The following is a 27,993-nucleotide window of genomic DNA, read 5'->3' on the forward strand; positions in this document are numbered from 1 at the left end:
GCTCAGGGTTGCCAGTCGATCACAGAGACAGTACGAGAGACACCCTGTTGCCGGTCGGGAGCGGAAACCAAAGTCAGGTGAGCGAACCACTACATCGTCAGTGAGTCAGAAGAAATGTTCTGTAAGCGTTCACAAATGCAGTTTACGAAGTTGAACATCAAATGGCAAATGAATCATTGTGACAGGACATTGTCTTGTAGCATCGCCACTGTTGCCACGGTAACCGTGACTCACCTACTCGTCTGGGCTAACGTTACTGTTCAAAGTCATGTACATTGTTGATATTTTCCTTTCGCTTCGAGGCGAACCGGCGGACACATATTATGCTTGACAAGGGAGAAACGTATGGAAAAAAAAAACATTCTACATGTTTAGCATCATGCGCTAAGTGGATGCATCGCATGAAGCACCAGGAAGGCCACTAGCTAAACTATTAATATTCATGTCCTTGGCAATTATCTCGATTCAATTCAGGTCATTGAGAATGACTGGCTTTCGTTGTTTGTTTGTTCATTAAGAGATGGATAATTTGCTCTCACAGGCTCAATTCTTGAATTCACGTTTGCGGTCGCCTTTAGAGCGGAAGATAATGAACACATTTATGTAGCTTACTGAATTTAAAGGGACAATGTATAAGGTTTAAACCATTTTGTATTAAAAAGTAATAAATGAAATGATTATACATTTCAAATACTTGCGAATAAATGTGTTCCTAATGACCAACGGTATGTTTTAAATGTAATCGTTGGTCTAGTTATCATCGAATTATATTTCATGGCGCTAAATCTTACACATTGACTCTTTAAGAATTAGGAGTATGTGTGTTTTAACTAAGTTCATGCTATGGTATCCTCAAATCTAACATCATGCATTTTTATGCCCCGAACAGTTTTGTTTTCAAATTAAAATCAAATGAATTGGAACATGAATCATCTTATCCCACACTTTTGATTGTGACTACTTTGCCAAATGTTATGCGCCTTAATTTCATATACTTAAAGTAGGGACAATTTACTTAGAATCTATTTAATTAGAATCTATTTTGAGGGTTTTCAATGCATTGCCAGGAACAAATCAAGAGCACATTATTTAGAATGTATTTTGATGGTTTAATGTCATGACAGGAACTTGAGACTTTTCAAATCAAGAGCAAATTAAATGGAACGTGAATCAGCTTATTGCTACTTTGCTGTAGTGACTTCTTTGTAAAATGTTTTATTCCTTAATTTTTTTTTTTTTATAGATGTCTATTGTCAGATTGGTGACACAATTTCGTTTCAATGTAATTTACGGATTTTGAATACTTTGATTTTGAATACTGACAGAATCAGTCCACTTCTTTGGAGCTGCAGAATAACCCACAAATGTAGTTACAAAGTTTAAAGAATTATTGTGTGTTTAAGTCTTTTTTTTTTTTTTTCATCCAAAAGGGAAAGTTATAGTATATTGCCAGGCATATATTCTTGATCCTCTGTGAAAACGGACAATTAGTCACTCACCATGAAGCTCTTCTTTGTTTGTTTCTGCATGATTGCATTATACTGCCTCCTGGTGGCCAATTGGCATACCACAGAAGAAGAAGAGCTGCTATGAACTTTAGCTATATATATATATATATATATATATATATATATATATATATATATATATATATATAATGTAATTTATTTATTTATTTATTTGGTTTGACATCATCCAAGAGGTACAAATGTGAAGCGTATGAAAATAAGGGATCAGCAGATTCTATTGTATTCTATTGTACTTTGTTACTTTATGCTTTTTCTAAAGTAAACGATGATTGCGCGGCGTTTATTCGCTGAGAACAAACCGTCAACACTTTGGCTGTCTCTTTAATGGCGCTCGGATTCGTAATGAGCGCAGAGATTAAGATTTGTTTGCTAAACGCCGTTCGCCGGGATTTTCCTTTGTGTCCCCCCCCATTCACGAGAACCAAAGAGCCGCTCCACTTTGTTTCCTCATTTTCTCCACGGCGCTCGTGGGATGAAAGCAGGACAAATGGGATATCGCCCATCTCCCGCTTTGAGCCAAGCGCAGACGACGGCGACGTTCGACTGACTGGGCCACGCAATATAATAGATGCTATCTTATCAAGCGAAGATGTCAGCTCGGCGTCTTCACACTCAATAATCCCGTTGTATCCCAGAAAGCTGCTTTGATACTAACACATACTTACATGTGCGCCAAGTCAGGGAAAACACTCCGGGCTGTGTAATTCCCAAGCCAAACCCACAGCAGATGACATAGCACATTATAATGAGTGTTTATGGCCTTAGGAGAGCGCGTGCGGCAAACGCGGCGCGTATACGCGTTAATCCGCGCGGCCAGGTGGCAGCGCCCTCCCCCGAAATGGAAGACCGCCGCGCTAAAGCGGCATCATCCGGCGCCGTCGTCTCCTTAAAATCCCAAGCCGGGTCAGAGAAAAAAGGAAGGGAAAAAAAATGGCTGCCAGGCCGAGCTGTCATGTCACCGCGGGATGGGAAATTGGGCCGGACAGTGATTTGGAGCGCGCTCGGAGATGAAGTCGATTGGTGTGCGCGAAGAGAAGAGGTCAAGTAGGAGAACTATAAAAGCTCGCTCTCCTTTACTGGAACATGCACTTAAACCCAATGAAGATTTGAGATGTGCCGCAGCGCCGCCTAAAATGATTAAAATGAGCAAATATGCGAGGAGGCGCTTCCGCCGTCAAGATTTGTTGCGAAATGGCGGCGGGGCGTTTTTCACATAAATATTTTAGCTTATGCGAGGGATGCGAAAAACGCGTAAAAGCTACATGGCAAGCAGAAGGGCTCGCGGGCTTTCATTTTACTATTCAAATAAGTTTTTACTTTTACTTTTATTTATTCTTTATTATTTTACATTTATCATTTATTTCATATTTTACTTTGTATTTTTTAAATTTATTTATCATGTCATATTTGTTAATTTTATGTATTTATCATTTTATTTTCTTTATTTTATTTATTATTTACTCTTGTATTTTACTCAATTTTAATTAAAGTAGGTTTGTTACTTTTTATCAATTTTACTTTTTTAGTTTTATGATAGCGATATTATATTTTTAATTTAATTTTTTCACTACCGTTGACGACTATGGATTTAAATGTTTTTTCCCCATTTTTACTTGACAGGCCGTGATGGAGTTAATAGTATAAAAGAATTTAAAGGTCAAAAAGAAAAATATTTCTTTTTAGTTTATTTATTTATTGATTTATTTTGCAAGTGAAAGATAAAAAAAAGCCAAACAGAAAACTGCAGGGTTTTTTTTGTTCTTTTTTTATGTTTTAGGGTTCAATTGCTTTTATTTATTTAAGGGTTGTTGGGTCCAAGAAAAAAAACAAAACACAAAGTGACAAAGTTGATCACACAACAGTACCAAAATGACCACATTATTTATTTTATTTATTTGCGTTGTATTTATTTCATTGGTTGTTTGTTGGCCTTGTTGAGTTTTTTAACTCAAATAATCTTGGACAGTGGTCACAAAAAACTCAATTGTGTTGTTTTGCAGAACATAAGACAAACATTTCGGTGGTTTTGTATAAAACCACCCAAATAGACCCCCAAAATTTGGGTGGTTTTGTATAAAACCACCCAAAATTTGGGTGGTTTTGTATAAAACCACCCAAATTTGGGCCAACAACTAAGAAAGTTCTGTTAAATCAACCCAGCTAGTGTTTGTTTTTGTTTGATACAAATTGGGTTATTTTTGACCCGACAGCTTTTAAAAGCACCATCCGAAACTAACCAATCACAGACAACAAAAACTCAATTTGGAGGTTAGGGTTATATACGGTACTGTTCTATTATTAAGCAAACACACTCATGGAAAACCGCTAGGAAAATGGCCGCCCTGCTCATTCCCATCCCAAATTATCTCGCAAACCCCATAAGGGATATCATTCAATTGTGGGGGGAAAAAAAATCCAAACCAAAAAAAAAAAAAAATGCTAACGGGACCTTTAAGAGGACTGAACGCATATCAAGCTTATAGAGTCTTATCTGGTATCATGTTTCTGACGTGACGCTACGCTAGTGCTGATTACACTGTACTTTGGGGCCGCGTGAGCGTTATTATGTTTGCACATTGTATGTGACAAAGGATTACTGTGAGCCCAAACTCCGGCAGCGTATCTCTCGCAGACACCGCGGCTTTGCGCGTAAACCTCTTTGCTCGTGCGTCTCAACGCGACGGGAAAAATGGCGACTGCGGAGATGCGGGGGAAGAAAATGACTAATGTTTGTTAAGCATATTTTTTGGGCCGTTCTTTAGGTTTCGTACATTTTTTTTTTTTTTTTCCAAGTGAGTCACTTGTCCAAATGCGAGCCGGTTCATTCCAACTTGTTGTGTTGTGACTGCGCCGAAAAGCGAGTCCTTATTAAGCGAGCCGTCGCCGATATTTGTGTGACTGTGACTCGTCACTGACTCAACGCAGCCCAAACTGTCCAAGATGGCAGCTTTCTATTTCTGACTGCTGTCTCAGTGTGGCTTGAACCCTCCCGTGGCGTTGGCGTGCGGGAATTGCCGGAAAGAGCGCCGTGCTCGTACCATGTGACGTGACCCGTTATATACGTTTCAGGTGGTGCGCCACGGCCATTGATCGTCTATTGAGTCATGTCCCGGGGGTCTTCGCGGGGTGCAAGTCTTTGCTCACTGCTCGATGCAATAACTGTATGGCGTATTTGTGGGTTGTGAGATTTTGTGAGTACAGTGGGCCCCCGTGTTACGAGATTAATCTGTTCCGCGGTTGGGCTTGTAAAGTGAATTTTTCGAAAATAACTCACAACAATATGTTTTTTTTTATGCGTGCACATTTTGGGGTAATGGCAGTTTTAGTGAAAAAGACAATGCATTGCATATTTGTGGGTTGTGAGATGTGAGTACAGTGGGCCCTTGTGTTACGAGATTACCGTATTTTCCGCACTATAAGGCACACTGGATTATAAAGCGCACCCTCAACGAATTACATATTTTTCAAACTTTTTCCACATATAAGGCGCACCGGATTATAAGGCGCACCCTCAATGAATGAAATATTTTCAAACTTTTTCCATATATAAGACGCACCGGATTATAAGGTGCACCCTCAATTAATGACACATTTCAAAACTTTTTCCATATATAAGGCGCACCGGATTATAAAACGCACCCTCAATTAATGACATATTTTCAATTTTTTTCAATCACAATATAGTAATACTCAAAGTACCGTATTTTCCGCACTATAAGGCGCACCTGAAAGCCTTATTTTTTTTTAAAAAAGCTGATGGTGCGCCTTATCAGGTGCGCCTTATATATGGATCAATATTGAGATTGGGATTCATAGATGGTGAATGAACTGATAAAGTAAACATTAGATATTATTGACAGTAGACATTATTGTTATTACTTTGAGTATTACTATATTGTGATTGAAGAAGTTTTACAAATATGTCATTAAATGAGGATGCACCTTATAATCCGGTGCGCCTTATATATGGAAAAAGTTTTAAAATATGGCATTCATTGAGAGTGCCTTATAATTCGGTGCGGAAAATACGGTCATAATAATAACTCAAATAATCACTCTAAACGCTCAATAGCATAATGACTCAATGTCAATATGACCAACCTTGTTCAACTGTATTTACACAAAAGAAACAGGTAAAGCTTATTTTATTGGTTCATTCCCTGTCTACGAATCTCAATATTGATCCGTATATAAGGCGCACCTGATTATAAGGCGCACCATCAGCTTTTAAAAAAAAAAAAAAAAGGCTCTTCAGTGTACCTTATAGTGCGGAAAATACGGTAATCCATTTCGCGGTTGGGCTTGTAAGGTGAATTATTCGAATAAAAATAAAGAATAGACATTGCTTCTTTGTCTTCATCGGTAATCCTGCTAAATAGTGTGCAGAAGATGCCGAAGGCCTCTTAGTGACCCCGGCAAGTTAATGAACACGACTTGCTGCTGCCATGGCCTTGTAATGAGCCACAACATGGGAGGAAACGGCGCCCCCGGGTTGGATGCGGAGTTCACTCGGCAGCATGCATGTTGCTTCAGTGTGCCCGCGAGGCCGCACGCTAACTCATTAGCAGAAGATTTCTTCTCCTTCTCTCTCTCTCTTTCCCCCACTCATTGTCATCCTCCTCCTTTTTTTTTTTCCATCCTTCCCTTTGTCCTCCTCTCACCGCCCTAAATAATCCGCAATTACCACCAAAAATAACAACTCTCCTTAGCACCTAGCCGTCGCAACCCATTTGTCCGCCGGCGCTCCGTCAACTAGCGCTCTCGTTTGATTTGACAAAGTGGAAGTTAGAGGAGGAAAAAGAAAGCCTTCTCAGCATCACAGAAACATCACATCTTATCAGAGGGATTTCGTGCGGCGATTAAAAAAAAAAAAACGTGACAACGTGCGACAGAGCGCTATATAGACTAGCGAAGGCTGATGTCGCGGGAGATCACAACAAGACGCGTCTTCCCCTCCTCTTGTCGCCGTGGCAAGAGAACAATCGCGTTGCTTTGCTGTGCGTTTATTTGCCGCCTTTGTGGGATAAATAAGAAAGTGAATAATGTGCATTAATGCAAATGCGGCCCTGCTGGCTCTCTCCGTCTATTTACATTTTCTATAAAAAGGCAGAGACGAACTGGGTGTTCCATTTGGAGGACGATAACACCAATTTAGTCGCAACATATGCGCTAGGGAAGCTGCCGATGAGAAGGAAATATTTTTGCCTGGCAATCTCAATTGAATGCATTTGCAAGATGTGACACTTGATAGGAAATATTCACACAAATCATTTAATAATCATAATAAAAACAAGAAAATTGGTCATTTGTCACATGTTCATTCGTTTCATCTTTTGTTCATTCGTAAAGTGAAATGAAAACCTGTTTCGCCTTTTGTCTAAATGTTCGCTGAAATGTTCATTTGGGTTGTCTTTCGTTCAAATGTTTTCTCAAAAGTAAATGAAAATATATTTCAGTCAATATTTTGTGGCGTTATGGGGGAAAAAAAAAGCTATGTTGTTAGTATTTAGCCTACAAGCATGCTCCAATGTATATTATTTGCAATTATGTCTGTACATATGAATTGCAAATATAATGTGTGCGTGTGTGGGATGTATTTTCACAAAACCTTATATCGGACATTGGTTTTGAGTTGACAAAATTGCAAATTCTGACAGATGTCCATTTTAGGATCTCTACAAAAATAATACTCCATAAAGTCTTGAATTATATTTCCCAGCAGCCAAATGGTTAAAATGATAATAGAATGATATTAGAAATAAGTAATTAGTAGAAGATGTGTGCCATTATAATATGAATGTGGCAAAACTTTAGACTTGTTTATCTCAAAATATCGGATTCCATGTTTGCAACATTCGGACATTTTTTTAGCGACCACCATCATTTTAAAGGAAATTAAGTGTTGAATTAAAATATATCAATGTTTCAATTTTCATTAGTCGAGACATAAGCCTGATTTTGTTCAAATGCATCTACCACACACACCCAACACACACACACACACACACACACACACACACACACACACACATATATGTATATATATTAAATATATATGCATGTATGATAGTCATTTTAATACACTTAGAAGAAGATGTGTACTCTGAGCTAGTAAGACCTAGGAAAAAAAATGCCGTATAGTCGGTTTATGGCCGCACAGTAAAAATCGTGCAACTTTTTGTCGCAGTTGAATGTGGAAGAGTCTCCCGAGTCCTGGAGCCAAAACTGTCCAAGATTTTGGGTGCGGATGTGCGAGACCTTGGAGAGTGAGTCATAGCATCAGGTAAGATTCCCCCCTTAATAGAATTTATCATAAGTCCTCCTCGGGACCTGAACTTTTTTACTCAATTTGTGTTTAATTTGCCACATCATTTACTGTGAGTCATGGGCCTGTCAGCTAGTGAAAACCTTCTTTTTCTAATCCTGCTTTTATCCGTTCTGAATTATATAATCAGCTATGTTGCTATCTCCTCTCCTGATTTGGAAATGAACTGACTTCCAAACATCTAGCTTGCTTTTGCAGGTTTGCATAGCAAGCGTTAACTTGACTTGCAGTTTTAGTTAGCAGCCATCAACTTGATTGTGTTATTCCTTTTATTAGTCTAATAAGTGAGCTTGAGCTACTGTATTCTGCCACTCGGTAGCGAGAGAGAAGTTGAGAACGTTCCATCCCTCGGTTTTGGTGAACCCGCTAAAGTTTTTGGATTCAAAATTCCAAAAAATTTTCAAAATTCCATAACCATATAATTTTCTGTTAATGCATCGAACGCCATACAAGGGTTAATGCACGAATTTTGCCTTGTTGTTTCCTTCAGGGTTATCAATAAGAGAGACTGGAGTCAAAAACACAATCTGAGTCAAGCTGAGTCAACTAATCTTCTGTTGGAGAGAGAAGGGCGTTTTTTTCAGTCTAACTACTCACTACCTTATTAAGCATTCAGGAGGGGACCTTTCATACTCTATTCAAAAATAGTTCATCTAGTTCTACCAATTCCGTCTTTCATACCATCAACATTCCTTACCGGCACTTTTTCAACACATCCTGAGCAGATAACTTTGTTTATACAGTATGTGCTTAAAAGAGAGAACTTTTTTTGTACATCTTTTAATATTTTTCTTTTCCATCAGTTGTTGATGTATGTGACTTGACTCAAGGTAAAGCAATGACGTCATTTATACTTAAAATTACTTATACTTAAAATGTCTAACGCCAACTTTTCAGATCAATTCATCCCCCCAAATTGGGTCGGATGAATAACCCACAAGACTCAATATTTTGTCCATTATATTATTGTACTTTTTTTTTTTTTTTTTTTAGCCATAGTGTTGTTTTTCTGACCTATAGCAAACCAAGCTAGTGATTCAACAGGTTCTAAAATGGGGTACGTGAAAGCACATCAGGGTTTATGTGAAATTTAAACAAAATTTTGCGTTTTTAGTGTTGTAACAAAACACGACAGTTTTCTTTTCGAATTAAGAGCAAATTCATTGGAACGTGAGGCTGCTAATTGCTAAATTGTGTTATAATCATTCCCTAGCACAATGTTGTGTGCTTTTACTTCTTTATTTTGTTAATATTTATATGGATGCGCATTGTTTTTAGTGAGGCAATTTTTCACCAAACAAGCTTGAAAGAAACATGATCTCACACAATCTCTTCTTTGGTGTTGCGATTGTGTTTTCTCATTTGCAATCCAGAAAAGGGTATCATTGAAACAAGTTTGAGAAGCACTCTATTAGTGAACATATCAGAAGACCCATACCCCAATTTCGTTTTTGAAAAAAAACAAAAAAACCTTCATTCCAATCACAAAAGTTGACTTGAGAACCAAGCATGATCATGTAACAGTTGAAGTTTGTAAGTCAAGGTCCCACTGTACTTCTCAACTTCTCAGTGCCAAAATGATCAGCACCTCCAACGAAAGTGTTACTTCTCTTCCAGACATTGTGTCCTCTCGGTGAGGTTTTTTTTTTTTTTTTTTTTTTCCCAGGCACGGTGACTCCGATGCCGCAATTTCTCGCACATGCTCAGAGATGCTAATTAACGATAGGATTGTATTAGAGTCACAATTACAATGAAAAGCTTTTAATTAAACCGAGTCTCATGTGCCGCCTATTAACGGAACCTGACCATCTTTCAGCGTTGAATACTTAACACCCTCTGCTGGAAGAACAATATCTGGATGTTAGTTACAGGAAGCACAAGGTTAAACTAACAGCAATTTCAAATTGCTCCGCCCTAAAAAAAAAAAAAAAAAAAAAAGTTAATTAAAGCATTTCAAAGCATTTAAGTGTTTAATCAAGCTTCTTTTCATGCAGCTCTTTGCAAAGCAGGACCTCTTACGCCCAAATTCCCTTGATAAACTGGCTGGGAAGAAAATATTGCGGGTCTTTGACATTGCCAGGTGGACACACACACACAAGCACACACACAAGCACACACACAAGGTGTAAGTCCGAAGCAGTCTAACTGCCTGTTAATACTCGGTCTTGTTCAGCCACAAATGAAGACATTTGCGCTTAAAACTAAACCACTGCTCTTCAATCTAAATCTACGGCCCGCCACTTTGTTTTATGCGGCCTGTAAAATGCTGATTTGACTTCAAGTTTCTGGCTAAAATAACAATGTAGCAAGTTGTCTTCAACTTTTAAAAATTTGGGAGGAAAATAAAAAGACAGCAACCATTTGTGTGCAGAGATGTACATGTGAGGCGGGGGGGGGGGGGGGGTGAGGCTGGCCCTTTAAGAAATCAGAAGTCAGGTCTGCAGGGAGAGTCAGCGGCCCTGATGCACCATGTGTTGTAAAAGAAAATTAAGTTTGTGCCCAAAAAGAAACAAATCCTGCTTCCCAGAAGTTACGTATCGCAGGGGTTTACGGTCCCCATTAACCATCAAAAACAAGGAAACATTTGATTAGATTTTTCCTGCAACATGATAAAAAAATTCTTATAACATCACAAGTTGATTTTAAATCCATTTACAAATTCTCCCATATGACTGAATTTTTGTTTTTCAGATTTTTTTCCAACTTGAGTTTTTGTCACATTACAAGTAGAATTTATATGTTTAAAAAAAGTACATAATATAAGAAAACATTATAATGTTATACGAATGTCTTGTCAGATTAAGTCCCACTGAAAAAAATGAAACAATTTTTGTAATGAATGAGTTTACACTCATGATGAGAAGACTTAAATTTTTAATGACTTTTTTTGTACTTGTAACATTATTATTATTAATAATAGTACTATTAGTATTATTTGTATATTAAAACCTGTTGCATACTCCACTTTTTTAGCCACTTCCAGAAATTAAAAGTTATCTATCTTATAAATTGTAAATTCAATATTTAATAAATTGTGTGGTTTTTTTTTCCTTTCTTATGTACAATGAATACTTTTTGGCAGTTAACATTTTGCCACTTGAAAATGACATCACATGGGCTCAAGGACTAATTGCTGCTCACCTGTAGGTCATGTGACTTTCACATGCTGTGCTGCGATTGATTATAGACAAAATAATGTTTTACTTCTGAAAATTGTGAAATAAGTGGACTACTGCCTTTAACTTAAATCAAGAAAATATCTTCTGAAACAAGTATGATTTTTTTTTTGTCCCTTTTTCGGATTTATTTTGAAAAGAATCTCCTTTTTTCCTTGCGCCACTTCGGCATCCTGGTTGGCGTGAATAGCACATCACATTGAACCGATAATGAAATAGTTATGAAATGGGTGGATTCCAGGCCAGGTTGAACGCTCCCTTTCACACGTGCAAAATGAACATCTGCTTATCTTCAGAGCAAGTCTAAAAATAGCCGGGATGCTCGAAACAAAGATTCGCAGCCATTTATAACCCTCCAACCCACACAGGAGCTTCCCCTCTTTCGCTGCGAATCATGTCGTGTAATGTGATTACTAGCGGAACCGCGTATGTTAATGCGCTTGTGTGTGGAGGAGCCACAACTTGACCCTCCCACGCTGGGCCACCAAAGACGTCGCGGATACCCTGAAGAAGAAGAAAAAAAAAAAATGGATTTGAGGTCATGCACAGCAGCCTGAGTCACAAACGCAAAGAGAAAGTCAGGCTCTGTGGTGGAGAGGAATTCGCAGTGGAGATAAGTAACTTAGCATTCCCTGTCATCTCATTTTGCGTCATTGCGGCGCCCTAAGAAGATGTATTGGCAACATAATTACGGAACCGGAAAGTTCTCAACCTGGGTATTAATATGAGGCCTTAGTTGATGGGATTTGTGGAAGTTTCTTTTTTTTTTAATCATTCACATGGCTACTTAGAAAGAAATTTTACATATCTATCTATCTATCTATCTATCTATCTATCTATCTATCTATCTATCTATCTATCTAGTTTTTTAGATAGATAGCTAGCTCGCTAGCAAGCTAGTTAGCTAGCTAATTCTTAGATAGCTAGCTAGCTAGAGCTCAAACTAGCTAGCACACTAGTAATTTAGATAGATACCTGTAGATAGATAGATACATAGCTCGCTAGAGAGCAAACTAGCTTGCACACTAGTAATTTAGATAGATAGCTATAGATAGATAGATAGATAGATAGCGCGCTAGAGAGCAAACTAGCTAGCTAGTAGCCAGTTAGCTCGCTGGAGAGCAAACTAGCTAACACACTAGTAATTTAGATTGATTGATTTCTTTCTTTCTTTCTAAGTAGCCATGCGAATGATGAAAAAAAACTTGGTACTTTTGGGTCATTTTATAATCATTAAGCTGTTAGAAAGGTCTTCAATTTAAAATGTTTTTTTTTTTTTTTTTATCACCTTCACACTTTTCAAAATGAACCTGACCTAATATCAGGATCAGAAATTTCAATTATGATCCTATTATACATCCAGAAAATTGGGACTATAAATATACAGTAGCTGTTTTTTATTCAGATATGAGAAGGACATTTGGGACATTTTCACATGAAAATCATCCTTTTAGGAGCCATCAGGCTATCATGTGATTGGTGCAGAGATTGTGTTTATTTAGATTCAAGGTCATGTTGCCCCAAAAACACATTAGCGCTACAGCGTAATTACAAGACTAGACGCTCAGTGAGGTCACATGGATCGTGTTAGTGTGTGTGAAAATTAATTTGCATTGTTGACACCTTATGAATTCGCTAGGTGCCATCATGCCCTCAAAAGGATCTTATGTAACTTGTGTTATTACAACTGTATTTTTACAGCGATTTGGGTTGTACAATAATGACTGTCGTTAACTGCGCAGAGGCAGGCTAGACCCGATGTTGGTAATTTCATAGAAACTGGTCTTGTGCTTATTTGAGAATCGGGATCTGCTGGCATAAATAAGACTATTATCTATAAAAATTGTGTAAGTGTACCTAAGCCTGTATCCTTTTTACCACTGTCAAAAAAAAAGCCATATAAATCAACTTTCAACAACTGTTAATGATTTTTTACAGCGTTTATACGGGTTACAGCTTAGTCTAAAGCAGAGAAAAATAACCAAGGCCATCAAAATGCCTGAAAAAAAATATGACAATAACATAGCCTTTTTCCTGGGGTCATCCACACCCCCCCAGCATCACTTCGCGCCCCACTATTTGAAAAGCACTGCTTTAGCAAAACACTTGAATGAAATCTTAGAGCTCGATTGAGTTAAAAAACGTAAAAATATAACTTTGGCACTGAAAGAGTTGATTTACTTGGCGTCCTCTGGAAAGTCATCTTAAAGAATTTCAGCACACGCGAGCGTCCCCTCGCCTCCTCTTTTGCGATGACTGGCCTCTCCTGCAGGCCGTGGCGAGCGCGGACACGGGCCCGCTCACTCCGTACGCCGCCTGTCAACTCTCGGACTCGTAGCGGGAGTCTGACGGCTGATGACTTGCATCCACAGCCTGGCGTCATGCTCTTGTCTCCTTGCGTGTTTAATTACAGCACGCCATGTGGCACTAATGGGCCCCAATGCAATTTGAGTAATTGCGTTAGACTTGAGCGACGATGATTAAATACAGTGGACCCTTGGAAAACAATCCATTACAGCGGACTTTTCTACCTTTGATTTTGGTCGGACTTTTTCCTGATTTAACATGAAAAAAACATTGCAAATGAATCAGGCTGTATGTTGGACAGCACAAAAATGCAGCTAGCAGGGTAACAACCGCAGAGAATTGATGTTTGAAGTATATGACCCCATTTGGAAATGTCTCGATGACCTTTTGTGGATCGATACAGTTGTGTTGCCACAGTTCATGCAGTGGCAGGAGGCCTCCTTGCAGTGGCGCTGTTGCGATCGGAATTGACTTTGCAAAAAGCGCCAAACTCAATGAACGTCACCGAGTGTGCTTCACTGAAGCGTCACAAGGTTCAAATTTGTTGATAAAAATAAATATTAGTCAAGCTTTCTCACTTTTTTAAAAAAATTAACCTTAAGCTGACAATGTACCGTGTTTTCCGCGCTATAAGGCGCGCCGGATTATAAGGGGCACCCTCAATTAATGACATATTTTAAAACTTTTTCAATCACAATATAGTAATATTCAAAGTAATAACGATAATAACTCTAAACTGTCAATAGTATAATAACTCAATGTCAATATGACCAACCTTGTTCAACTGTAAACACACAAAAGAAACAGGTAAAGCTTAATTTATCACTTCATTCCCCATCCATGCATCCCAATCTCAATATTGATCCATATATAAGGCGCACCTGATTATAAGGCACACCATCAGCTTTTTAAAAAAAATTAAGGCTTTTAGATGCCGCCTTATAGTGCGGAAAATGCGGTAAATGCAAACAGCAAAATGTGAGAGCTTGATGACTGGGTGGACAATGAGAGATTAGACATTTATGGCTAATGTTAGCATTCCACAAGTTTCAATTAAAACACTATTAAACAATGAAATTTCTAAAAGATTTATATCATATCAATGGCTATTTGTTGTCACCGTAAAATGAAAGATTCTTAAAGGGGATGTCACCCCAGTATGACAGGGAGGACATTTTTGGCTAATGTTAGCATTTCAATTGTTTCACCTAGCAATTTGATTCAATTTAGATGACTGCGCTTTTTAGCAAATCTATTTTGAATTTCTAAAAGGTTTTTACATCATTTGCTATTTCACTGCTGTCTAACAGAAAGGACATGTTCCGTGCAGCACCCAACTACACGTTTACTTTCGAAAAAGTAATCGTAAAGTACTTGTTAGTGAAAAATTAAGAGGATTTTTTAAAGGGACCATCACCCCTTTATAACAATCTATCAATTGACATGAGAAACTGTCATTTTGAAGGAATAAATGGCAACATACAGTACGTCTACAAATAAATAAAGTAAAACAAATGTTTACAGACTGCTATAGAGTTTCATTATATATTTTGAAGGTATATGGAATATATGACAGAATATCAGCCCTGTTTAAAGAAAAATAAAGAACTATTTGCAAATGAAGGAAGCCCAAATCCAATGCACAAATAATTATGTTTTATTAGTTTCTGCATGACATTCACTGTTCACGCTGGAGTTGGCGTCCAACTCGTCCTTTTCTTACTGGTTTGGATCCACAGGAACTGTTGGAGGGCAGGACAGTAATTAGCATTTAGCTTATTCAGGATAGCTCTCAAATTTCTTTCCTATAATGTGCTTTGTGTAGTTGTCTCCTTTTGCACATTCTGTTGTATATCTGCATTCTGTACGACATTAGCGATAGCATTGGCAGCTAACAAGATGAAGCGAGCCGTTATTGATATGCTCCCCCGCCACGCACGGAAATCATTACGGGATGTAACTACAGGTGGCATGTAAACAGATTAGACCTGACTTAACGGATATGTCTTCAGTTAAGCATGTTTGTTTTCAGCACTCACATTCCTTTCATGCTCAATGTTTGCTTCTTGGTTTTGTTTACACATCTGTAAGATAATCTGCTAAAGATGTCTTTTTAAAGTGCACTTGATTGCTCAGTGCTGTGCTAGAGTCAGATGAAAAAAAACCCCAACAACAAAAGAGTCCTTATTTTAAGGAATGTGTTGAGAAAGCCAATACTAGCCATTGATACGTAATGCGAAAAAAAATGAGACATACATAAATATGCTCCTTAGCAGAAGCTGGTAAGCTGGTGCTCTACTACTTTTAGTTGTTTTTCTTAGAGGATAAAGAATCTATACCTGGGAAAGTATTAGTATAATGTCTGTCTACATGTGTTGCACCAATGTTTGTTTTCTAATATCTGTTTCCTGAAGGACAAGTAAAGCTAAATGAAGCATTTGAGACGTTTTTTAGGGGATCCTCTAAATGACACTTGGTCCAAAGAAGCAGAGGAATGGTCCACTGCACTAGTGTTTATTTTTAAACCAAGAGCACCATCTAGAGGAGTAGACAAATTAATACGTGTGCTTCATGAAGCTTCATCCTCCTATCAATAGTTGTAACACTGCGAAATTGATGCTATTAGTTAGCCCACATATTGCACTTTACATTATGTGTTAGCATTAAGCTAGCTTGTTAGTTATCTAGGTAGTTTTAAATCCTTCACATTGTTTTTTTTTAACCAAGAACTCCATCTAGAGAAGTAGAAAAGTTAACACAGGTGCTTCATGAAGCTTCATCCTCCTATCAGTAGTTGTAACTGCGAAATCGATGGTATATGTTAGGCCACATGTTGCATTTCCCTTATGTATTCGCTTTAAGATAGGTAGTTACTTAGCTAACTAGTTTTGAAACCTCAGAGTTGAAAAGCCTGTTGTGTCGCTACTTTTTTTTGAAGAACAGAATCAAGCAACAAAATCTCGTGGTATCGCTAGGTAGTTACAAACCTCGAATGTCCAGCTTGCACTCCACCTCATCTTGGCCCAGCTCATTAATGGCCACGCAGGTGTATTTGCCGCCGTCGAAGGTGCTGGGCTTGCGGATATTGAGGGTGATCACCCCTTGGTTGTTCTGCATCAAGTACTTGGGGTCCTCGCCGATGATCATCTTGTTCTTCATCCACACGATCTTGGGCTGGGCAGACACATATTGGAAGGTAAAATTTGAATTTGTAGACTAGGCAGGGAGATCATTGAATGACCGTATTAGCGCGATCGTATATACCTTAGGAAAGCCTCTGACGGCACAGCTGATGGCGGTGCTGTACCCGGCCACCACGGTTCTATCCATAAGGGGTTGGGTGAACTTGGGCACACAGGACATGTCCTTCTCCTGGTAGGGGATTTGTTTCAGTTGCAGACCTGTGTTGGCAAGAGATCAAATTGGATCGCGGTTACAGATGTTTTCACAAGCTGTCGAGACCAGGATTTTTCATGATAGTGTTTTTTCATTTCATTTTTACGTTTTTTTCTCTTCCATCCAGGTAAAAACCACATTTAAAAATAAAAAGTGACATTTGAGATATGATAGTTGCCTTTGCGTAGCGTTATAAACTTAAGCAGTTAGTTTCAGTCAGTTTTCCTTTTTTAATGATTTTCACTTGTATTTTATTTTGTTTTCAAAATGCTCTTTTAATGCCAGTTTTGCAAATATAACAATAATATCCAAATATTGTCTCCTTAAAGACCCCGTAAAATAAATTCAGAGATTTTTTTTTCCTAACAGATTACACTAATTGTCACATTCAGTTAGCTAGCTAGTTATGCTAGTTATGTTTTTAACCATATAACTTAAAAATAAACACTCATGTATAAGTAAACCATAACCCTTTCACTACTTTTTATTTATTTATTCATTTATTTATTTATGTTCAGAAAAAGACTTATGGCATATATTACTTGTTTCTGTCCAAGATACTTGGAAAATTTGGTTAAAAAAATTCCCACTTCCATAGATTAGATTACACGCCCTGGGATTGTTTGTCCGTATTTCATAATAATAATATTAAAACATGCCAGAAAAATGAAAATGATCACAAACCCCAACTAATCAGGGTCATCTTTAGTAAAACACATATCGCAGAGATTATCAATGTAGTTTCTGCAGCAATTCACGATAAATCGTACACCGCAACCTAGCTTGATAGTCGGCCCAGCACTGGCTTGTTGTGTATGGAAAAGTAGCTAAACGCCACTAGAATCTGTAGATAGGTGTGTAATGAACTGCTGGGAAGCCATTTCAGGTTATTGCTACGGTTCCTATGTCCCCTGCGATTTTTTTGAAAAGCTGTGGGATGCATTGTCCCATCTGGAGTGAAAGGGTTAAAAAATCTAGTCATTTAATATATGTACTTCTCACCCGTCTTGGAAATGGTAGCCGTGTTCTTGCTGTTACGAGGCTCCTCGCTCAGACCGCACAGGTTCTCGCTATAGACGCGGAACATGTACTCGTTGCCCATGATGAGGTCTGATGCCGTGCAGTGCGTTCGTTTGTTGTGTTCATAAATGGTGAACCATTCCTGAAGAAAGACAATATCGCCCCGTAATATGATCGTACGTCCGCCTTGGTCAACCTCCCTTCCCTTTTCACCTTAGTCTTCATGTCGGCCTTCTGGATGGTGTATCCGGTGATCTCGCAGTTGCCGTCATCGGTGGGGGGATCCCACTCCAGTGCGGCGTTGAAGCCCCACACGTCGCTCACCCGCAGATTTAAAGGTGCCCCGGGTTTTTCTGATTGGATTCCATGCCAACGTAAGATACAGATGGAATCCTGCGACCACGATTAATGGGTACTCACCAACGACCCTGAGTTGGAAACTGGCTCTGTCCTCCATGTTCTCAATCTTGAGAATCAGTTCGTATGTTCCGGAGTGCTCTCGTTCGGCTGAGCGGATGAAGAGGATGCTTTCCACGTTGGAGGTATGCACATTGATGACTTTGGGGTCAATGGGCTGCCCGTCCTTGAGCCAGGTTGCGACAGGACGCGGTTTACCCTGCAAGACGACACACGGTGATGCTTGAAGTGACTTGCGTTTTATAATCCGGTTTCTTTTCTTCAAACCTGGAAGGGGATGGTCAGGTTGATCTTCTCTCCCACTTTTCTGATGTACTTTGTCCTCAGGTGGCGAGGGAGACGGATCTTAGGATGCTCTAATGATGGTAGAGCCGTTCAAAAATGGATAGTCAACAAATGGACCAAACTACTTCACGTCTGTTGCGCTTTGAGTTGAAACTCCAAATTTCTCTCCAATAAATGTCAACGTGTCAACCTACCCATGATCTCACGGATGGTGACGGGCTGTGACATGAGCGCAGGAGGACTGCGCCCTGCAAGGTTGACTGCCACCACCCGGAAGTTGATCTTCTCCCCCACGGGTAGGCCGCGCACCACATAGCTCTGCTTTTCACACAGGTCTGTATTGGCGACCACCCACTCAGTATCTGTGAGATAAAATAACAAATCTTTTTTTTCTCTTCATATTGAAATCATCGTTTGGTTTTCAGGTAAAATTTCAAGATGAAACCAAAATGACCTGAACACAGACTCGCGACTTGGACTTGTGCGAGTCTTAAGCCGCTACATTTGAAACTTAAAGTCGTCCACTGAAGACTCAAAATATGACTCCGACTCCTTTGGGACTTTTGAACATTACGAGTTCTATCATGTGGTTTGTTCTCTTTCTTCACCATCAGGGTAGAGGCCAAAATATTGACTAAAGTACAAGTATTGTTAATGTTCCTCAATTTGACGGAAAAACCTTTTCCTCGAGTAATAACTAAAAATTGAGGAGTAAAGCGCTTTGGTAAACGTCTTCTTACTGGTAAGTACAATAATTGACGTCTGGGTTATGTCTCAGTTGTGACACAACTTAATAGTGTAATTTTTTTTATATATATAAAAAGAGGGAATCCAGATATTCTTAGTGGAATTGTGGCCGGGCTTGAACTTGACACAGTCACGCACTTGGACTTGGACTTGACGCGGCCTTTCCTTGGACATCTGGGTCATAGACTTAGGACTTGATACGTGAGCCCCTTTCCCATCTCTGTTTTTACAAATAAACTGAATACAACCTGAGTTTAGAGTGCCATGCAAATCCAGTCCAACTTTATTTACAAAGACGTTGGACCAAGAATTGACCCTTGGGGTTCCCCACAAGAAAGAAACACTAATTCCAATAGAAGACATGGATATGTGACTTTTAACTTTTGACTCCTTGCTTGAAAATGGCAAAGTAGCGAAACTTTGAATATTCCAAAGTTTAGTAAAATTTAGTTCATCTGTAAATTTTATGGCTCATCCTGAAATTTCACCTAAAATCCCAATATGTCAAGTGTTTCGTTTCACATGACAGGACCTCCATCTTTGCAGTATTCAATTACGTAGCCATCCAGGCCCCCGGCTCCTATTCTCTCGGGGGCCAGCCACTTCAGCTGGCACGTGCTGTCCGTCACGTCATTCACCGTCAGACGGGTAGGCTCGCTTGTGGGGGCTGAGGGTCGCGGAGAGAAAGAGCCAGGGTCAGGGAGGAAAATCTTTGGGGAAAGGAAGCGAGGCTGCCGTCACACCTACCGATAGGCATGAAGGGCTTGGAGCTGAGACTGGGCTGAGACAGGCCGATGCTGTTGACGGCAAACACCCTCATCTCGTACAGCACGCCTTCGATCATCCTCTTGGCCTCGTACGTGGTCGATTCGTACACGTCGAAGTTAAGCTTTGTCCATCTGGAAGAACCTGTCTTCTTTCTCTCCATCAGATAACCTGATGGATTAAAAGCCATTAGGACAAAAGCTAGCATGCATGCGATTTGACGTGTTTTTTCTTTACCCTTGATCTGAGCACCACCATCGAATTTGGGAGGCTCCCAGACGATAGTGGCGCAGTCTTCGCCCACAGATGTGCATTTGACAAGCTCAGGAGGGTCGGGCACATCTGAAATGAAAAATAATACATAATATACATTTGTGAACAGTCTCAAACGCATATTTTTTCCCTTTTTTTTTTTTTTTATTGTTCAGACATTGTACCCCAGGTGTTTTTTTTTATTTTAAATTTTCACATTTTCTGGCTAGAGAGGTCTAAAAATAGCACATACCTCATAAATCATGCACAAAAGTAATTGGTTACCTTAGTGTACTTTAGTGTACTTTATTACTTTTAGTACTTTAGTAGGTCAATTACTAACCGTATAATTTTTGAACTCAATTTACTTACCTACGATCTTCACATTGAGCACAGCCTTGTCTACTCCAGCAGGGTTGGTAACAACAATGGTGTAGTTGCCCTCATCTTCCCGCTCTGCACCCTCAATGACGAAGCAACTCAAGTCCTTCCTGTTCTCCACCCTCACGCGCCCAGTAGCATCTGTGATCGGCTAACATAACAGGAAATCGCACCTTTATACAAATATGTTGTCTTTTCATTCACTTATAAGTCTGAGAAAGAGTTGTTTTTGTTTGAGTATGATATTGACATTAATATAACATACTCTCGGATACACTTCGGTCAAAAATAACCCAATGTGGGTCAAAGAAGGACCCAAATGTTTTTAAAGTGGACCCAGTCTTGGGGTAACCTACTGTATACTCGAAAAACCATTTGGGTAAAAACTTACCCAATTATGGGTCAGAAAAGGGAGCAACTGCCACTTCACAAATAGAATTTTACCCAACTTTGTGGATTATTAATTTTCCCCCAAAGTAGTGTGAAATGAATAAACCTTAATAGAAAGCTAAAATGAGAAAAAAAACTTTTGTGTTACTAATTTCGCCCAAAACTTAGTGTGAAACGATTAAACCAGGAATGAGACCTAAAGGAGTTAGGTAGAAATATACAAAATAATCCCCAAAATGTTATTTTGCGTGGTATTCATTTGACCCATTTTTTTTGGGTTATCAATTTCACCCAAAACGTTGCATGACATGAATTACACATAAAATGCTTGTTTTATGCAAAATAACCCTCAAAAATGGGTTATTTAGTGGGTTACTCATTTGACCCAACTTTTGGAGTTTTTATTCACCCCCCAAAATATGTGAAATGAATAACATATGAAAGAAACTTAAAAAAAAAAGGAAACAAAAAGGTTAATTTGACAATTTTTGGTGGGTGAAATCAATAACCCAAAAATTTGGGTCACTGTGTCAATAGATGGGTTGTTTTTTGGGTTATTCATTTGACCCGACTTTTTCAGAAATAACCCAAAACATTCTGCTTAATTGACCCAAGTGGTGTCGGCCCCTTTGATTGCTAGGGTCAAAGTCCTACTCCTAATTGGGTTATTTTTCTTCGCACTTGTATTTATAGTGCGGTTGCAGTTATGTATTCAGTAGAACTGCATTCATTATTTTCAGTAGAGGCCAACATTATCACTATTGAGTAGCTGGTAGTCTCTGTGGGAGAAGAGTGAAAATACCATTTGTAATGTTAGAGGCAGAGCTCAAGTTTCTCCTTAAGCTATTTCAGAGCCGCTAACCAGCGAAGCTTGAGGGCAGATCAACTTGGTGGTTATGAGACCCGAATTCACTTGACCCGGCCTTGGGCAGTTTTAGTTGCAGAACCAGTCCTCGTAAGCATTGCGAGAATCGGAACTATGGATTATAGTGTTGCGGTACATAATGTCAATGCGAGTTACTGTAGGCTATGTATACAAAATAATAGCGTCATCCATATTGTTACATATTTGATCTGGGTAGTAATGTAAACTGAAAAAAGAGATTGGATAGTTATAAAGTCAGCTTTTAAAATGGTTACAAGACACGCCTAGCCTGGCGAGTGACCTGGAAGTTAGCTTGTGAGCTCAGGAAAGCTAATCGGCTAACTGTTAGCTAGTCTGCGTGTTAAATGAGTTTCTGGATCTCATTTGTGGCGTTTAGCTACAAGTGTTTATTTTGTTTCAGTTGTTCTAAACTCCCCAGCAGCTGTGTCTATATTAGACCTCATGTGAGGTCATTACAGTATGTGCTAGCTATGCTATTAGATAAGATCAGACCCTTTTGTTAGCACTCGTAGACATGTTGTTATGAAACATTTTGGAGAAGCAGTTCATTAATCTTTTTTCGGTGTGATATGATCACAGACTTTGTGCATTCTCTTTTACCTAATAACCCGTTGCTATAATGCTAACGTGTTTTGATACTGAATGAATTGGCATTAATAACACTTCTACAATTCTGATGATTAATGATTAATTTAATGCCTTTTATGAATCTGTCGATGAGCTTCAAATGAAAATGTAGCAGTTTTTGTAGAAGACTAATGTTTTTGTAGCTAGTGACCTATCACAGCCTTACCTGGTCTCCTTTGGACCAGACCACTGTCGGCGCTGGTTCTCCAGTGATCTCCACGTCCAGTCTCAGCTTGTTGCCAGCCACCAAAATGATGGTGTTTTGGGACACCATGTTTCCAGTGGTGTCCAGGTGGATCTTGGGAGGATCTTGTTTGGTTGGAGAAAGCATTTTTTTTTTCAATATGATCCATGCTTAAGTCATAAAGATTTTTTCCTGTGTGTTAGAGGGTAAAGGAAGTCGAGTTTATTTACCCTGTCTGGGCACATAGTCGATCTTGATTTCTGTATCAGGAGAGAAAAAGAGAAGGTTTAATGCTGTCTGCTGATGATAAACGTTTCCACATCACTTCAGTAATGTTTCTGTTTCCCTCACCCAGGAAGTTGAGTTTGGCCGAAAGTGACAGAGCGTATCCATCAGGAACGAAAGTGTAGTCTCCGGCATCCCCCGGCTTCACATCGTTAATGATCAGACGATGAAACCTGAAACAAGCCGGGGAAACACGCACCGATGGAATGACAATTAATTAAGGTGCGCTTGTTTTTTCCTTTTTTTTTTGTCCATGTCTTTTCTCTCTTATACCTTCCGACGTGTGTCATTTTGATGCGTTCGCTGGGCAGGACTTCCACTCCGTCCTTGTACCACTTGCCGGTGACCTTGTCATCAGACACCTCGCACTTGAACAGAGCCTGCTCGCTTGCCTTCACTGTCAAATCAGCGATGTCCTGCAACACCTGCAGTTGTTTTTCTGGAAATCATATGGAAAACGTGAGACGTGAGTCCAGTTTGACCATTATCTCTTTTGGCTCTTTTCCAATTTATACTGCACTGTACCTTTAATACCTAAAGCACAGATGTCGAACTCCAGTCCTCGAGGGTCGGTATCCTGCAGGTTTTCCGGTTTTCTCTCCTCAACACACCCAATTCAAATGATTAGCTTATTAGTAAGCTCTGGGGGAGCTTGAAAATTATCCTAATCAGGTGTGTTTAGAAGAGAAAACCGAAAAACCTGCAGGATACCGGCCCTCGAGGACTGGAGTACAACACCTGTGACCTAAAGAATCAATGACTTTAAAAATTAACCCATGTGAAATATTACATAATCCTTTAATCTTTACATCCAAGTTATTTCACATCAAAGGAAAAGCATTGAAAGATGACACTAGAAGCTGAAATTTCACCCAAATGGTGGCAACATGTCACAACAAGTATGCCATCCCTACTGCAAGAAGAATGTGGAAGAAAATGACCCAAAAATTGATTCAGAATACTGCACAAGGGTAAAAAGCGCGCAACTAAAAATATTCCTGATCATACCTTCCACCTCCAACTCTCCCTTGGTATGGCCCCCGTTTGTCCAAGCATGGTACATTCCGATGTCCTCCAGTGTCGCTTCCTGGATGATGAGCGTGTGCTTTTTCCCGTCTTTCTTGAAACGGTATTTTGAGGATGCAGAGTCTTTTGAAATTTCCTGATCTTCGTAGAACCTGGAAGAAAATAATATAAACACACAAAAATTATTCATCGCCACAACTGAAACTGTTTTTGCAATTTATATTCCCTATTTCAATAGACATTGTGCTACTCCTTCTACTGTGTGAAACTTGACCACCTGGTGGCAGTATAACACAATGGACAATTGATGAAAATATTCATAAATCCTCAGTAAATTGCAGTACAATTAGTCATTCTTCGCAGAGGATAAAGAATATATGCTTGTTGGTATTATTTTATTATCTGTCAGTTTGTGTTGAATTAATTATCTTAGTAAAATTGATGCCACTCCTTAGCCCATCAATGGCAGTTTGCTTTCTTTACTAGCAAAGCTATGCGTTTGTTTTAAATGCAAAAGTGTAATTTTTTCCATTTTATGTTTAGTTTGACTTCTCAACTGTGAGCGCCAATAAATAGATGTTTTTGAATAGTATCATTCCAACTCATATTAAAATTCGAGACTGGAGTAATACTGACCACATCACGTGGGCACCCTCTTCTGACACCTCAATCTCAAACTCCACTCGCTCCCCTACCACCACGTGGTAGTCATCCATAAGCTTGGTGATGGTCACGGGTGGTTCTGGGTGTAAATGAAAGTAGAAACTTGAGAATACAACTAAAAAAAAAATGTATATTGTTTTAAATAGCGTTAAAGTTGATGTACCTTTTACGAAAACCTCAGTGAAACACTTGTCTTCACCAACCACGCACTCGTATGCAGCATCATCAGCCAGGCTGGTCTTGTTGATGGTGAGTGTTCTGATGTTCCCGTTTGTCTCCATCACATACCTTGACAGAAACACGTCAGGAAACAGTCAGATTGCTCATATGTAATTGTGGGGAAAAGGACAAATACTTTGCGATTGTTCTTAAGTATGTTTTTAATATGTTTTGACAAAGTGTGTTTAAAGGGACAGTGTGTAAGATCTCCACCGTTTTTCATTACGGAGAGCAGGAGGTGCTGCATATGCTGCATTTATCTTTGTCTGTAGCCATAACAAACATGGCCGCCTCCAGAGAAGTGCCGCCCCCCCATGTAATGTAATGTAATTTAATGACACCTATGATTATATTTCAACATACTGTTGGTAATTAAGAACACATTCATTTGCAAGTTTTTGAAATTTACAATCATTTCATTTATTCCTTTTTAATGAAAATTGCTGTCCCTTTAAAGCATAGGTGTCGAACTCCAGTCCTCGAGGGCCGGTATCCTGCAGATTTTCCGGTTTTCTCTCCTCAACACACCTGATTCAAATGATTAGTTCATTAGTAAGCTCTGGGGGAGCTTGAAAATTATCCTAATCAGGTGTGTTTAAGGAGAGAAAACCGGAAAACCTGCAGGATACCAACCCTCGAGGACCGAAGTTCGACACCTGTGCTTTAATGCTAGCGCTAGCATTGGAGCTAATGGTCTTTTACTCTCAGATGAGACATTTAAAATTATTTTAAATATTAAATACTAGATGTCACGGCTATAAACTGAAGCAGAATTGCGGTTGTGCGTCAAGCTCAACAATACGGATGAGAACATTTCTTCTAGCGCGCGTTTCTTCACGCGTCCCAACGCTAAATGTTGAATTACAGGTCTTATTTTATCAGCATTAGCCTACATAAGGCATAAACGTCTTGGCAGCGTGACTTACTGAGCCCTCTGGGAGGCCTCTTACGACAGCCTAAAAATAAAACGTGTGGATGGCAGCGTCGGTCCAAAGTTTGACTTTGCCGAGTCGATAATTTTAGCCGCATATTTTTCAAGCACTGCCCATCATCCAAGCTCGGTGCCTAATTTACAACCTAATTTTGCTGTCTGTCTCTTTGAATATATTTCCTGTGCACAGGAAAAAAAAAAAAATGGTACTAATAAAAAGGCATGCGACATGATTGAGTGTGTTGGTGCTATTATGTATGTACTTGGCAGAGGGTTTGATCTCTTGGCCGTTCTTCAACCATTTGACCTGCGCGTTGGGATCCATCACTTCACACTTAAGGACGATTTTCTTGCCTTTGTCCACCGTGTAGCAAGATTCCAGCTTTGTCAGGAAAGCTGCGTAGGCAAGGAAGAAGCGGAAAATGGCAATTTGATTCTCTTGTTTCTCCTCCGGCCGTCCTTGGTCGTCTTACGGCGTCTACTTCACATGCTCTCGTAGCGCCTATTCACCCTCCGCCTGACTCACCCTCGCTGTGCTTGGGCTCCACCTTCATCTTTTTCAGACGTTTCAGCATGCCCCTCAGGTCGGTAATGCCGTACTTGAAAGCGATTTTCTCATATTCGCTCGGGTGGGCGCTCTTCAGCAATTCCCACACGTCTACCTCCTCCTCCACCTTTTCAGGTTTCCTTCTGTCAGTCATGGGGAAAAAAAAAAGTGCATTTTAATTAAACAATTATACGGAATGCCAGAACGTGCTTGCTAGTGTAAGCAAAGAGGTTCTCACTTCTTGGCAGCTTTGAGAAGAGCGCTGAAATCCAGGTCACCCTCATCCTCGCCGGCATCCCTGCGTGGAAAAAAAACTCATTAAGGACTTGAGTCACATGACTTGATTCGATTCAGATTCGATTCAGGGGGGGACCCTAACCCAGGGAAAAGGATTTGCTTTTGCCATGTGAAGTGTAATAGAGATCAACAACAGATTGGCTTCTGTTTTTTCAGGCACTTTGACGCACTTGGGTTTTTTTTTGCTGAGACAACACTTTAACCTGTATAAATGCTCTAAAAACGGACTTACGCTCTCTTGAAGGCAGACAAAATGTCCACATGCTGGTCTGACTGGTCGGCTGAAATGAGAGAAGTTGCGGAGATGGCACATTAGGCCCGGATCGAACCGGAACATCAGCATACGTGGAACGCGCAGCAGTCTGACGGCCCCTCTTGGCTTTCGCTCACCCTCCACTGAGATCTCAAAGCTGGAGCTGTCACATTTGTCTTTGGACGTCACCTCACACCTGTAGCCGCCGGCGTCTCCAGGAACCACTTTGTTGACCATCATCTCATAAGTGTAGATCTTTTCGGCGTAAATATACAAAAGATGGAAAAGCTTTACTGTCTGACTCAAACTGCGATGATTTTCTTCCTCTATCTAACACACCTTTGTGTTCCTATCATAGGTCTCTTTGAACTGCATGTGTTTCCCAGCCTTGCTGCTCAAGTCCAGCCACTTTCCCTTCAGCCATTTCATGGTAGGTTTCTTTATCAGGGTGCTGGAATCAACCTTTGCAATGAGGATCAAATCCTTTCCTGTCATCAACAAACACCAGTCAGCAGTGTCAGCATGTGACAACATCCTCCCAAGGAGGTTTGATCCATCTGTTTGCAGGTCTAACCTGTGACGGCGGTCACTTGATCCGGCGGCTTCTCCACAAAGAGCCCAGCGAGCTCTGTCGCCTCTGAAATGAAATACAAGTACAGCTTTTTCATTATTTTATACGATCACATATGCACTATTTACTGTATAGATTACGGGTACACCGACCCTGAGAAGACAACACTAACATTGACCACACTGTGTGCAACAATCCAAAGTTCACCATTATACGTTTTAATGAATGTAACAGAAAAAAAAATCATAACCACATTAAAACTCAACATGAGACCATAAAACAGAAATAGGTACAGTACATATAATGACATGAAATTATACTGTAATGGCATTTCATCTTCTATGCTGTTGTTCTACGAGCAGATCGTCTATTTTTACCGAATCACTTGATAACATGTTACGTGGCCGCTTTTGTGTAATTGTACTGATTTGTTGATGAAGTCTGACAGTTTAAAAGAATGTTAATTCTGGTTCACGGTGTTTGACTAACTTATTACAATGAAAAGCGTGGCAAT

General features: G+C 39.6%; 1 protein-coding gene and 1 long non-coding RNA gene across 8 annotated transcripts in view; one reads left to right on the forward strand and one right to left on the reverse strand.

Moving 5' to 3' along the window:
* LOC148409506 (uncharacterized) lies at positions 1-27,948 on the forward strand. 3 transcript variants are annotated; one of them, XR_015868363.1, is made up of 7 exons: positions 1-77; positions 7,717-7,812; positions 18,498-18,751; positions 23,043-23,194; positions 23,284-23,438; positions 27,267-27,338; positions 27,476-27,948. It is a non-coding gene; the product is annotated as an uncharacterized LOC148409506 (long non-coding RNA). The 3 variants fall into 3 exon arrangements; XR_015868361.1 differs by lacking the exon at positions 1-77 and adding an exon at positions 2,446-2,573; XR_015868362.1 differs by lacking the exons at positions 1-77; positions 7,717-7,812 and adding an exon at positions 15,042-18,295.
* mybpc2b (myosin binding protein Cb) overlaps positions 14,972-27,993 on the reverse strand; it is a 30,709-nt gene continuing 17,687 nt past the window's right edge. For all 5 annotated transcript variants that reach the window (XM_088438777.1, XM_088438774.1, XM_088438775.1 and 2 more), the window contains 26 exons: positions 27,483-27,545; positions 27,248-27,396; positions 27,046-27,163; positions 26,888-26,936; positions 26,597-26,656; positions 26,338-26,501; positions 26,075-26,207; positions 24,825-24,949; positions 24,635-24,740; positions 23,981-24,150; positions 23,246-23,411; positions 23,039-23,145; positions 22,918-22,947; positions 22,670-22,812; positions 20,592-20,751; positions 20,205-20,309; positions 19,950-20,138; positions 19,735-19,869; positions 18,650-18,817; positions 18,438-18,526; positions 18,174-18,369; positions 17,967-18,106; positions 17,736-17,895; positions 16,602-16,738; positions 16,325-16,511; positions 14,972-15,079 (listed from right to left, as the gene is read on the reverse strand). In XM_088438777.1, coding sequence (XP_088294903.1) covers positions 15,057-15,079; positions 16,325-16,511; positions 16,602-16,738; positions 17,736-17,895; positions 17,967-18,106; positions 18,174-18,369; positions 18,438-18,526; positions 18,650-18,817; positions 19,735-19,869; positions 19,950-20,138; positions 20,205-20,309; positions 20,592-20,751; positions 22,670-22,812; positions 22,918-22,947; positions 23,039-23,145; positions 23,246-23,411; positions 23,981-24,150; positions 24,635-24,740; positions 24,825-24,949; positions 26,075-26,207; positions 26,338-26,501; positions 26,597-26,656; positions 26,888-26,936; positions 27,046-27,163; positions 27,248-27,396; positions 27,483-27,545 — 3,272 coding nt within the window. In that variant the 3' untranslated portion in view covers positions 14,972-15,056. The remainder of the gene's footprint in view (positions 15,080-16,324; positions 16,512-16,601; positions 16,739-17,735; positions 17,896-17,966; positions 18,107-18,173; positions 18,370-18,437; positions 18,527-18,649; positions 18,818-19,734; positions 19,870-19,949; positions 20,139-20,204; positions 20,310-20,591; positions 20,752-22,669; positions 22,813-22,917; positions 22,948-23,038; positions 23,146-23,245; positions 23,412-23,980; positions 24,151-24,634; positions 24,741-24,824; positions 24,950-26,074; positions 26,208-26,337; positions 26,502-26,596; positions 26,657-26,887; positions 26,937-27,045; positions 27,164-27,247; positions 27,397-27,482; positions 27,546-27,993) is intronic.

Source organism: Hippichthys cyanospilos, chromosome 17 (genome assembly GCF_059441005.1).
Source record: "Hippichthys cyanospilos isolate Australia breed blue-spotted pipefish chromosome 17, RoL_Hcya_1.0, whole genome shotgun sequence".
In the NCBI taxonomy this organism is placed as follows: Eukaryota; Metazoa; Chordata; class Actinopteri; order Syngnathiformes; family Syngnathidae; genus Hippichthys; species Hippichthys cyanospilos.